Source organism: Apteryx mantelli, chromosome 8, assembly GCF_036417845.1.
Source record: "Apteryx mantelli isolate bAptMan1 chromosome 8, bAptMan1.hap1, whole genome shotgun sequence".
NCBI classification, from domain to species: domain Eukaryota; kingdom Metazoa; phylum Chordata; class Aves; order Apterygiformes; family Apterygidae; genus Apteryx; species Apteryx mantelli.
Genome location: NC_089985.1, coordinates 38,548,226 through 38,560,711, shown reverse-complemented (window position 1 = coordinate 38,560,711; position 12,486 = coordinate 38,548,226). Strand labels below are relative to the sequence as shown.

Genomic DNA, 12,486 nt, shown 5'->3' with positions numbered 1-12,486 from the left:
AGATATGTTATATTTCCAGCCATTTAAGAATGGATGTCAGTATCACCAAAGTAGTGGTAATAATGTGCTGGCTGCTTATGTTAATAATTAAAGTGAGTGAAAGTAATCCAGTTGTATTAATTGGATTTAACACAGTCATGTTAGGTAAGAGAAGTTTTGAGTAAAACGTGCTTTTGAAGCAATTAATGTCTCTTGAGAAGAGGCCATTGTGCGGTGTTGAGCCTTTGATATGCACTTGAAGACTCCAAATTTCCCAAGAGTGATCCTTGTATTTAAGGCTACCTGTTAACAAAATTTCTAAGCGGAGGTAGGTTTTATTAGCGGTGGGGGTGAGGGGAATCTAACTGCTACCATAATCCAGTATTATCGTAGGATATTTTATGTGAATCAGGAGGAAATACAACAATTGTGTTGCTGACTAATAATTTTGTTGGCAGGAGCCATGGTAAGAAAATAACTAGTCTGCTTTTCCTAGTTTATTTTGACTGTATTGTTAAAGAGTTGGGAAGTGGCATATTTTTAAGAAGATAAGTCTGTTTTACTAATACTGCCAATTCTGCTACTGAACATGTATAAGGCATTAAATCTCTTCATGAGAAGCTGATTTTTCTTTTCAGCCAGACATTCTTTTTAAGCTAGCTCCATTTTAATATAACCATTAAAGAGTAATATGCTATTTCTTGATGTAAGAAGACCCATTATGCCTAGCTAAGTTCCTCAGGAGAGAGGAAAAAAGGTGAGTAGCAAGTGGTAGGGTATAACTAAAACTGAAAGAGTCAGCAGTTGAAAAGAAAATGCCTAAGATATGTTACTTTTGGCAAATATCTTTTATCAGCAGTGCTTTTCCACAGGGATTTATGCCTTGTGCTTATGGGTGTTTTGTCCATTTATTTATTTTTATTTTTTAATGAGTAACTTTCCTAGGAGGATAGTTTTGTTGCAAAAAAAAGTTAACACTGTTGCCATGGATATTAACTCACTTTTCTCATTTTGCGCACTTTTTTGATATTCCGTACTGATAGTATCCAAGAGACTTTTAATGAAGACTGTTTGCTCAATAACTCAACAGCTGTCTTCCATATTTGTAATAGTTTCTCATCTCTTGAACCTAAGAGCTGATATTACATTATTCCAACTTAAGTTTAGTTGAATCATTTTTATTACTATTAATACCACTAGAGGGGGCTTTGTTATAACTGATATTGAAAAGTAAAACTTAATATAGAAAATATGACTGTGGTTTTGAACTAAGACTTAAAACTGTTCTAACCAGTGCATATAAACTTCTAGCTAATGATTAATTTTTATGGGCAAGCTGCGCACCTTGGTGTAGATCTGTCTTTTTTCATTTGTTCTCCCAAACCCGCTGCTTTAGTCCCCTTCAGAAAATTATCCAGCGATACCTCTTGGCAGCAATGCTGGAACGTTAGATCTGTTCTCTACGCTGTTTTCACAGAGATAATTCTGGCTGTAGGTAGGATCGCTAAAGTAAGTAATATGGTGTGCGTGTTCTCATGTATAATTCCAGTGAAGTCTGAAAGTAGTCATCAAATTATCTTTCGGACAACTTTCTTTATTACCCAAATTTGATTCAAGTATGTTGTTTCTAGATCTCCTTCTGCCAGTGGCAGAAGCCAGGTTAACCTATTCCTGCTGTGCTAACAGAAAATTCGGTCCCCTAGGAGCCGCTGAGCATTATGCCGCGCAGCGGAAAGGGAGACGCCGCAGAGGTAGCAAGCAGGCAGCACCGAGGTTAGCGCGCACCACACAAGGCTACGTGTGGCGTAGCAGGGCACCCCGAGCCCAAAAGGGAAGGAGACCCGCCGCGCTGCTGCGGCTGACCCTGCGGAGGCAGCACGGGAAGTAAGGACGTGCGTGGGGCCCTTCGTCTAGCCCCGCACATCCAGCACCTGGGAAGGAGCTGGCTGCTAACATCCCAGGGAACACGGTAGTCGTATCTGATACTGAACAACATATTTAATGGCCTAGATAAAAGCATTCTGGTTGTTTAATTGGAAATGTCTTGCTGTTTTACATAGACCTAGTGCCCTGTTTTTATGAGAGTTAGAATTATGCAGAGAAATTGTTTCCATGGAAGCAGAGATCAGCAAAGAAATAATGCACTCCACATTTCCTGCAAGATTCCTTTAACAGCCTGCTGTTCTAAATAATTAACTCTTGGAATGCCATTAAAATTTAATGTGGATTAAAGGAAATAATACTTTATTTTTTTAGTGTCTTAGAGGCATCTTTTATGTAAGTGTTTTTTTTGCCTTTAAAATAAGTGTGTTCCCCTCCTTATTTACAGAGGTAAAATCTACCAGTACAAAAAAGTAATTGTAAAAGTGCACTTTTATTTTGGCAAGTTATGCAACTCTGTCAGGGAATAATTTTAATAACTTAAAGAATTCTAATAACTTAAAATTATTCCATCTTTCTGCTTTTCTTGCCACTATTTTGCATTTCTTGCTTGGTGATGTTATGTTCTAAAACTGTTGGACTTCTGGCCACCTTTGAGGGAAGAGGCAGCGAATGCAGTTTATAATTAAAGTTAACAGCAGTGAGATCCTTCCAACAGCAGGGAAAACGGACCGTCTTTTTTCATTACCTGGGGTTATTCTCTCATATATTACTTTTTGACAAGCCACTTAATTTTTCCGTACTTCACTATAGCTGTCTGTAAAATGTGGAGACTCTCTACTGATGATATGAGGCTGAGGCCAAGTCTGAATCTTTGTAAACATGATACAGGCAAAATACTATTTACAAAAAAAAAAATCCTATTACTGTCCATTCATATGGTGCTTTCTAGGTACAAGAGCAGCTCAGCTCTCGTGTATAAACTGCCGTAGCTCCATTAAAGTTGGTTGTGAGCTATAACGATTTATAGCTGTTGAGGATCTGTTCTCCAGTAAAACCTTTTGGAGAGAAGAAAAACAATCTACTTTCTCTACCCATAAAGTTCATAATACGAAATAAAGACAAGATATGAGCATGTAGTTGATAATAGATTTTGACTCTGAAGGAGGGATGTGCAATTAAAAAAGTATTGCTTGTATTAAAGAGAGGTAATGAGTGACTTAAAAAATAATTATGGGAAAAGAACTAAGACATACTAAACTATTATTGAAGAATCCTGAATTTGAAACTTCTAACAGTACTTGTAACAATTTTAGCTGTAGATCTCCATTATTTTCTAAAATAGGTTACCTATGATTATTTTTATCTGAAGGAAGGATAAAATGCAGAGGTACAGTAATGTGCTCCAAGTCCTAAAAGGAGCCAGGAATAAATTAAGGAACTTGCTTCATCTTCATGGCCCCAAGTAGGGTGTCTTTCTGTGGCTTGTTTAGAAGTAAGAATAGGTCCAGCTGCAAAGCTGCGCTCCAGATTATGCCCTTTTCTAATGGTAGAGGGTATTTACATCCAGAGTTTTAATTTAAATATATGCTATGTCGTAAGTACTCAGTGGCAGCCAGTTTAACTCCCTACTGTTTACATAGACACAAGTCATAATTTACAAGTAGGTAATCTAAAGCAGGGTGGGCCCTCGGAAGGAAACCAGCACAGATCGAAGGAACTGAATGCAAGAAGGCAGTTTGTAAGCTGCGTGGATGGGAGAATGGCATATCAGTGTCTGTGGTCATTATTGGTCCCCAAACAATGATTTATAAAGTGCCTGACAGTGTTTGGCAGATCAGATGTTGTACTTGCTTAATGCAAACCAAAAAATATCTTTCAGTTGCTGTCAAAACATGCAAATGATGATTCATGGCTTGTAGATCATTAGGACGCTTGGGAGCTACTGGGATGCACTGTGAAAGGCATTACTCAACTTTCAGATTGAAAGATTTCTTCAGAAACTGCTAACAATTCTGTAGGGGTAATACAAGCATGAATATTGTTATTCATAATACTATCTTGGGATGAGTATGTGTCAAAGGAAAGGCAGAGAGACGAGCTTTCCATGTTGGAAGATGAGCATGCGCTCCTGTGCTCTGTAAGTAGGAGAGTAGTCAGCAAACTGAGGAGCAGTCACTCCACCCGTGACCTGAATTGGCAGCTACTGCAGCTTTTGGTTAGAGCATACATTAAAAAAAGATTTTGTTTTATAAATACATACATATGAAAGTAGTCAGGAGATGGTCTGTAATCAGTAAGAAACCAGACAGTGGAATGATACAGGAGGTGTGTGATGGAAGATGCAGGAAAAATCACGAAGGAGGTGGAGGAGTGGGAATGTCTCAGCTAAGGAGTGAGATTCAGCCCAGAGAAATGGGCATAGGCTTAACCACTCTATGGAGCAATCTTTCTAGAGACTGTTAGCCTGTCCTGCTACAACTCCTTGAGGAAGCTTAGTAACATCAATTCGTTCATGTCTGGCAGACTCCTTTCTCATCTCCATGTAGATATTAGAGTCAGAGTAACTGAACAATGTCTACCAGTCCCTTAGCACAAAAGTGCTACTGCATACTGACAGTACAGATTCCTTCATCCCGCTCTGGCTCACCGTGTTCTGACCCCACAACTGGAAGGACAGAGAGGCTTCTGGGAGAGGTTGGTACTCTCAGCTCTATCTCTGCTTGCTTTTTGCTTCCTCTCGTGATCTGTTCTCTAATGTATGCCTATGTGCAAATGCACGTTCCTTACAGATACGTTTATGTGCATACACCATAAGTCTAAAGAATGAAAATGGATAAGTGATGGTTTGTGCTGTAAGCTGTAGGGGAAGTCCACAGTAGGAACTATGCTTCACGTTGGGCTTGTCTCTTGCCTGTTGTTTCCTCATTAAGTAGGAGGGAAGACAGGCATCTGGGGAATCGGTGCCGCTCCCTGAAAAGTGATGAAGGTGCAGCTTCTCTGGGATTTGTGGATTATGAAGGGCCAGTTGTTTTGGAAGGAGAACCCGTCTGTCAGGTTTGATTTGAATTTTGAAAAAGGGAGCAGCACACCAACATGTAGAAACCAGTAGACTCTGTGGGTTTAAGCTTCAGATAGTGCCTGCTATCGCTTCGGACTTCTGCGCTTTCTACCTGTAATATGGAATTGCAGTTTGGAGTTTTGCTGATTTTGGTTTTGGTGGTAGCTTCATCAGGGCAGGAGAGTTGTACCTGTGCGACCAATAAGTGGACGGTATGCACACAGGATGTATCTGGGATCTGCAACTGCACGCTGGTGGGTTCAAATCACAGGGTAAATTGTTCAACGCTGACTTCAAAATGCTTGCTGATGAAGGCAGAAATGATCCCCCGCAAGGGCAAGCGCTTCCATGGACCTCGCAATGGGTTTGTAGATAACGATGGCATTTACAATCCGGACTGTGAGGACAGTGGTATCTTCAAAGCCAGGCAGTGCAATCAAACTGATACTTGCTGGTGCGTCAACACTGCCGGAATAAGAAGAACTGAAAAGGGGGACAAAAGCCTAAAGTGCAGTGAACTGGTTAGAACAAGCTGGATCTACATTGAACTGAAACACAAAAAAAAGTCCAGTGTCTTTGAAGATCTCGAAGTAGCAAATGCCCTGAAACATCTGTTTCAGAACCGATACAAACTGCATCCAAAGTACGTTGCAGACGTGAAGTATGATTCCCCTTTTATCCAAATCCGCTTAAGTCAAAATGACTTTGAGAAATCTGACAATGATGTAGATATAGCTGATGTAGCTTATTACTTTGAAAAGGATATAAAAGACAACTCCCTATTTCATTCTAACAATACCTTAAATGTCTCTGTTAATGGAGCAGCTCTGGATATTGAAAAAATACTGATTTACTATGTTGATGAAAAGCCACCAGAGTTTTCTGCGAGCCGTATGATTGCTGGCGTTAGTGCTGTGGTGACAGTGGTGACATTGACTATTGTCTTTGGGGTTAGCGCACTGGTTATCCTGAGGTGGCGGCGGACAAGAAAATACAAAAAAGTCGAGATTAAAGAAATGGGTGAAATGAGAAGACCAACTTTACAATTGCCTTAATGCAACTTTAACAAAAACAGCAGAAGTAAAAATTGCAAACTGATTCAGTGTGTGTGGGTGGGTTTGGAGAGCGTCTTCCCTTTTACTAGGGAATTGCTGGTGATTTCTAGAATTTCTAGTTACTGTTTTGAATGACTTTAGTTTAAGAATGACTAACTTTTAGGTATAAATTCATTTAGAAGTCGGTTATCAATCTTTTAAAGAAATGAGTCCCAGTTCAGAGGTTAAGAAGATTGTTATAACTGTCTATTTAGCATAATTTAGAATAGTTTCGCTGATACTGTGGGCCTGGTTGAGCTTGCTTAAAAACTTTGAGAGTCCTTTGGTATATCTAGCTACTGAAACTCGAATACTTGCTGTGTGACCCAAATAAGCTAAGGCAGGTTTTCTGTATTTAAAGAAGTTTTTGAAGAAACAGGTGTTTTCTAAAGTTACTGGAACTTTTTTCATAAACAATTAATTTCATAAATATTGCTAAATAAGTGAAATTGTGATAAGGTCCTTACTTTACAACATCAGAGGCTTTTATACGGTCATTTGTTAGGAAACATTAACACAGTTACTTCCAGGTGCACAGATGCCAAGTTTCTGACTTTGTATTCAGACAGCACAGTGAGCTATTCCCATTTGTGCTTTTCAACAAGGGTCTGACGCTTGTCGTCGGCAAAGATCCCGTGATATCGATGCAAGTGTAAGAAAGTTAACCTTGGTGTTCTGCCCAAATTCAAACCTGGGTGATTGTTTTCTGTCTAACTAAATTCCCCTTGCAACTTTAATGGTAGGAGATATTTTTCAGGGTTTAACAGCTTCACAGGAATGCTACACAACGCTCCAGGACCAGCTGAAAAGAGCTTTATTCTATCAGAGCTGCAGGGGGAATTTACAAGAACGTAGTAATTGAAGTTGGAATTTGGCCAAGACACTAGAACTGGACAACTTCGCTACCTGCTCATCTACTGAGTTCTTTGTTTCGTAGGTCATATACACCAAGAAGGACATTTTAGAACGAAAGTAGTGATAGTTATTAAAAAATTAAATATTGGCAGTTGTGTTCTCCACACTGTATATGGATGTCTGAAGTCTCATCAGCCTAATCTGGTTTTCATTCAAAAATCCAGTGGTTACATTCAAGACCACTACACACAGGCAGTCCAGAAGGGTCAGCTCTTTAGTTCTCTTAATTGGTCTCAATGGCACTAGTTTGTAATCCTAATAAAAATCCAGTAATGTGCAACTTCTAGAGTAAACTACTTATTACTGTAGTGTACAAAAAAATGCTCCCCTTCCTCCCACCCTCCCCATCCAAATACTTGTGTAGGTTAATGAATAGGATGCTGGGAAGAGAATGAAAAAGCTCAGATTCTGTTTGTACCTTTGTTTATAACAGAAAATGAAGAGACTTATTCTTTAGTATTTGTGGCTAGAACACAAGCATCTCTATTTAACCTAATTGTTGTTCACTTGCTTGCTGGAAAAACTTGAACTTTGGATATATGGAATGGGGCAGATGTATCACATTTCACAAAAATTAGATTTTATGCAATGACATCAGTGATAATATATTCAAAAAGTTTTGGAGCAGGGCCTGTAATTTACTGCATATCTTATGGCACCAAGTTCAAGCTGGTAGTTTTTTAGTCAAGTATGTACATTAGTACTGATAAAAGATGAGGTGGAAATCAAGTATCTAGGCTGAGTTCTCCCAAGTCATAGGGAAGTTCAGAACTTAGCCGAATTCCACGCACAGTTTTGCAAATAGCCTTCTTTTATAAAATGGTTTGAACTGAAAATCTGGAGCTGGGTACCTCTCAGGCTTGGAGAAATATGGGATCAGTATGAAAATTTTGTTTAACCCCTTTTGTTCTTGAATTAACATATGTGGAACTAATAAAAGCTGTCTGTTTGATATGTTAGTGGTGTCCTTCCCTCAGAGAAGATACAATCTGGATGATGCTTCCATTCCTTCCCTGTCATGGGATCTGTCCAGAGGACTGTCCTGTTTATCACTCACTCACATCTGGTGGTACACATCTCAGAAGGCGCCAAGAGAGCTATAATTGGTTAAACAATAGAGGCCAAATTCTGCTGTTCATTTTACTCATGTCTACTGCAACTGGGCAATTAGTTTAATTAGAATGCAAATTTCTAGAAAATAAGAGACAGGATTTACTAGTGTAGGCTGGAAAACATAAGACATGCAGTCTTTTCTGGGGGAGATACTGTGACTTTTAACAGTGTTCTAACCACTTCAGTTTTCTTATTTGTCTCATGAAAATACTTTGTTTTCCTAAGATGAAAGAGAAGATTTTATATTAAAACAGAATATAAACACATTAAGCAGAAAGCAGTATAAACATATTGGCAAAATTCTCATTAGGTGAGGCAAAAGAGACTAAATTGTTTTAAAAACACAAATCTTAACAGATAGGTGACAGTGTGTGAGTGTCTCTTTTGGGCTCCTGCTTTTCTTTTTAGAAACTGAGATTGAGAGGAGACCATAGTTATGGTGCTATTCATACTTTAAATAATCATGAAAGGACTGCCCCATGAAAAAGATGTGTTTTGGTCAGTTATTTCCTTGTTAGGCATCAAGAACTGGTAGACTGTGCGTGCTGCTATGGGGCTGGAAAAGCACTAGGGACGTTTAATGGCAGTAATAAGGTACATGCCTGCAGTTAATCAAAAGAAAAGGAAGATTAATTGCAGTACACAGGACAGAGAACATCTCTTTGGATTATGTCATTTACTTGAATAAAGCTATGTAAAACTATTATAAGATTTGGACTTTAATAAAATAAACATACTCTCCTATTGCTCCTGCTAAGTACTCATTTCTCTCCTGCTGTTTCAGTCATCATCTCTTGGGCTATACATTAATATCTCTTTCACATATGGCAGATCAAGTATTTCACTGTAGCGAACCATGATGTTCAGCTTGTTTGACATTCTGTCCACCACTGATGTTCTTACTCGAAATAATTTCTAAGGATAAAATGAACTCCTTGTCAGTTTTAAATTTTGCAAAATAAACATGTTTTTTGTTATTCATTCTAATTTCAAAAGTCTAACTCTTAAATTTCTGTTCGTCCTTTTGTTGATTATGTCATCCTCTTTTAATGTCATTTTTGTTTATTGGATTTAACTGGATAGGCTGTAAGCTCCTTGAAGTGGGATCTGTGGGCACAGCCAACACAGTGATAGCAATGGTGGTTTTGTGCTCTAGATGGCATGGGCTGACAGCTTTCGAGCAGTGTCCTGAGCAACGTTGACTAACATCAATCACACATTTATTTCTAAGTAAACCCAAAAGAAGCTAGTGTATTCAGTGCATTGTTTTGTTTTGGAAAGCTTTTATAAAACATTGTGTGTGTATTTTTGTATATATGCATATATACTTATGTATCTCTAAGTAGATGCAGGAATAAACACAAGAGCAATAGGAATGAGGAGCTCTGAGCTACTACCTATATATATTATATAACAGATATAAGGTATGCTCATTTTAATGAAGGCAGAGCTGTCTGGGACCTAACCTATATTCTGCAATTCCAACTAGTGAAGGGCTGCTTTAGTTACAGAGCCCAAAATAACTGCTGGCAGAGAAGGAGACCTTGGTTCTGTGCTATGGCTCTGAAGAGGCTAGCGGTGCCCTTTCCATACAGTGCTACAACCACTTTTGTGCAGCGGCATAAAGAAGCCTTTAGCCTTGTCTCCTATCTCACTTTGAATTTCTAGTTAAAAAAAAAACAACCAGAAAGCATTTTTCGAACTACTCAAGATCTGAGGACAGTGCCAGGAGCAATGCCAATGCTACAACAAGGAAATGAGAGATAAGGACTCATGGAGGGATTAAAATCCTCTTAAACTCTGTTCCGTCTGTTCCCCTGGTGAAATCCAGGCCTGTTTATATATGCAAGCTTCTGTTCTCATACATGTCTGCATTAGTTTACAAATGACTGGGGGGTAGGGTGCACGTGCATGCATGCATTCCTGCATCTATACTTAAAGATGCACACAGCACTTTGTTTATGTTGGAGCAGGCAAGCCCTACCAATTCTGCGGCCTTGGGCGAGCCCTAGGGGAAGCTTTATGGCAGCAGATCCTACTCCGTACCGAGCCAGCCTGAAGGCTGCTCTAGCTCTCATCAGTAGTAATGTAGCCCAAGCCCACTGCCGTCCTGGATGACAAAGACAATCCTTTTCTTGTCCCATTCCCCCTCACTGCACTGCGGGGACACAGTAGTGTGTAGGACACAGCACTATTTTCCACATTCTATTCCACAGGTCTATTGGGTTCTCCTTTTTCTTTCCCATCTTCATATGTTCTTTTCTGTTGTTGGAAATGTTAGCTTTGTAATTCTCTCAGTTTTTTCAGTCTCTCCAGATAAATTTTGTATTTTAGATGCCCCAATTTTGCCACTGAACAAGTTCCTCTGTTAATTGTGCTAAGAATTATTGTATAGTGGAGAGCAAAAGCATTGAGAAACTCATATCTAGTCAATCAAGGGTTTTTGATCCAAGGTGGTTTCCTCCACACTGACCTGTAGCAGGGATTTGGGGATGGGTAATGATAAGCCGCTCCTGTAAGTTCCATCCTACCACGTACACAGTTCATAAGTATGCATAATATGCATTTCATCTTAAAAAAAAATGACTGTGAAAATGGTTCATGATCTTAATAACCTTTACAGATCAATGAACAACAGTGAAATTCAGTGTCATCAGAAAACCTATACACCACTTATGATCTCTAAGTAGGTCTTACATAGTCTTAAGGCATGAGAATTTGCCTTCTGGTCGTCTTCAGAAATGCGAACTGCACTGTCTTTTTTGAAGAGACAAAGCTGGTGATCAAAATCTCAGTCTGCACAAGGAGTAAATCTTACCTACTTCTCTAAAGCTCTATGATTTCCTCAGAAAAAAAGGTGCTATGTAGATATATTCATTAAACTTCAACAGTAGCCATGGTATAAAATGGCTAGTTTGAATGTTTTTTTGAACTAGCTGTCTATGTATAGAAAAATACCACTTTATAACTATCCAGTGATCAACTATTTACCAGATTTTCACATAGAAAGACATTTAGAGTTGGTATCTGACAGAGATATCCTATAATTATCTGTGCTGTATTTGCTGCTTGTCTGCTTTTAAATTTTAATTATGAGCAATGCCGCTTTTGGAGATTTTAGAAGTGCAGAACGTAGAATACAAATTTTTAGCCCCATCTTGTATTCCTTGCACACTCAAAACATCCACTGAGTTTAATAGGAATTTAGGTGAGGAATGCAGAAATAGCTCCTATACCCTCTATGCAGACAGAGTTCAATAACACAATTGGAGAAACAAATAATAGCAGAAAGAAATATGCAAAGAAATAAACCCATTTTCAGCTTTGAGATTTGAAGGAAAATGGAGACTCAGTGAGGTGGAAGAATGAAATTTGTTCCACAGATGGTAGAAAGCTTTCATGCTCTGCTTAGGAATGGAGAATGCTAGATGAAGAGGACAAGAAAAGCAGGCAAATACAAAGGCTAAGAAATAAGGACGTAAGCATCAGGAGACAGTCATAAATGAGAGTTTGCATCCCAGTTCTTTATTTTTTGACAGCTGAGATGCACACAGGCCTTAGGTTAGACAGACTGCCTTTTGGCTGCTGCAGCTCAGCTGTTTTCATGACTGAAGCTCACAGTCACCAAAATTAATGCCACGCTAATTGACTGACAGCTTTTACCCTTCACATCCCTTATGTTAAAAGAGGCAGGGCAGGTCTTAAAAGGGAATTGCGACAACTGAAAAGAGAGTTTTTACCTATCACTACATAAGGTTTCTTCTTGGCCTGGACTCCGAAGTCCAGTCACTATGCATCTCCCAGGCTGCTGTCCCCAGTGGAAAGGACTGTGCCAGCAAAGAGGCTTGATGCCGATAGTAGAAAGGGATGGAATAAAGAGGAGTTCAGCGAACAGGGAGCAGTGCTGGACTGGGCTCACACAGTCTGTATGTGACCGCAAAGGGCAAAGGCCTGCGTTTCCTCACCTTTCCCAGCAAGGGGACCTTTGTTTACAGCAAAGGCCTGTGGCTTGTCTGAAGCGTGGGCTGCCCCGTCATTACCACCCGCACCTTCCAGCCGCACCTCTTCATCAAGTAACCTGTCAGTTCCTTTGTTCAATTCAGCATCTAGGTAGATGCGTGACTGTTAGGCCAGAGGGGCTGGCCAGAAGTTACACACTGGATTAGCAGCTGGCCATCATCTGGGGCCTGGGAAAAGCCAGCCATCCCCTCCCCACCCACCGCTCCCGGTGGCAGCGGCTCCCATGCAGTAGCGGCAAGCGCCTTGACGCCAGGCCACAGCGGCAACCCAGCGCGAGGGACGGAGCAGGGGCGGCTGAGAAGACAGAGAGCAGAAGGGGCCTGAAGGACAGGCTGCTGTACGGCCCTAGGGCTTCGTAACTGGGCCAGCACCAAGGATGCAGGAGTCGCCTGAAGCGCAGGCGCCCGCCTGGCCGCAGCCTCA

General features: G+C 40.1%; 1 protein-coding gene across 1 annotated transcript; it reads left to right on the top strand.

The window, feature by feature from the left end:
- Window positions 1-4,573: 4,573 nt before the first annotated feature.
- TACSTD2 (tumor associated calcium signal transducer 2) lies at window positions 4,574-8,989 on the top strand. The gene has a single exon (XM_067301312.1). The coding sequence runs from the start codon at window positions 5,041-5,043 to the stop codon at window positions 5,974-5,976; it is 936 nt and encodes a 311-aa protein (XP_067157413.1). The 5' UTR covers window positions 4,574-5,040; the 3' UTR covers window positions 5,977-8,989.
- Window positions 8,990-12,486: the final 3,497 nt, after the last annotated feature.

What these genes read in the sequence shown, in the direction of transcription:
- TACSTD2 (XM_067301312.1), top strand. Translation starts at nt 5,041, where the DNA reads ATGGAATTGCAGTTTGGAGTTTTGCTGATTTTGGTTTTGGTGGTAGCT.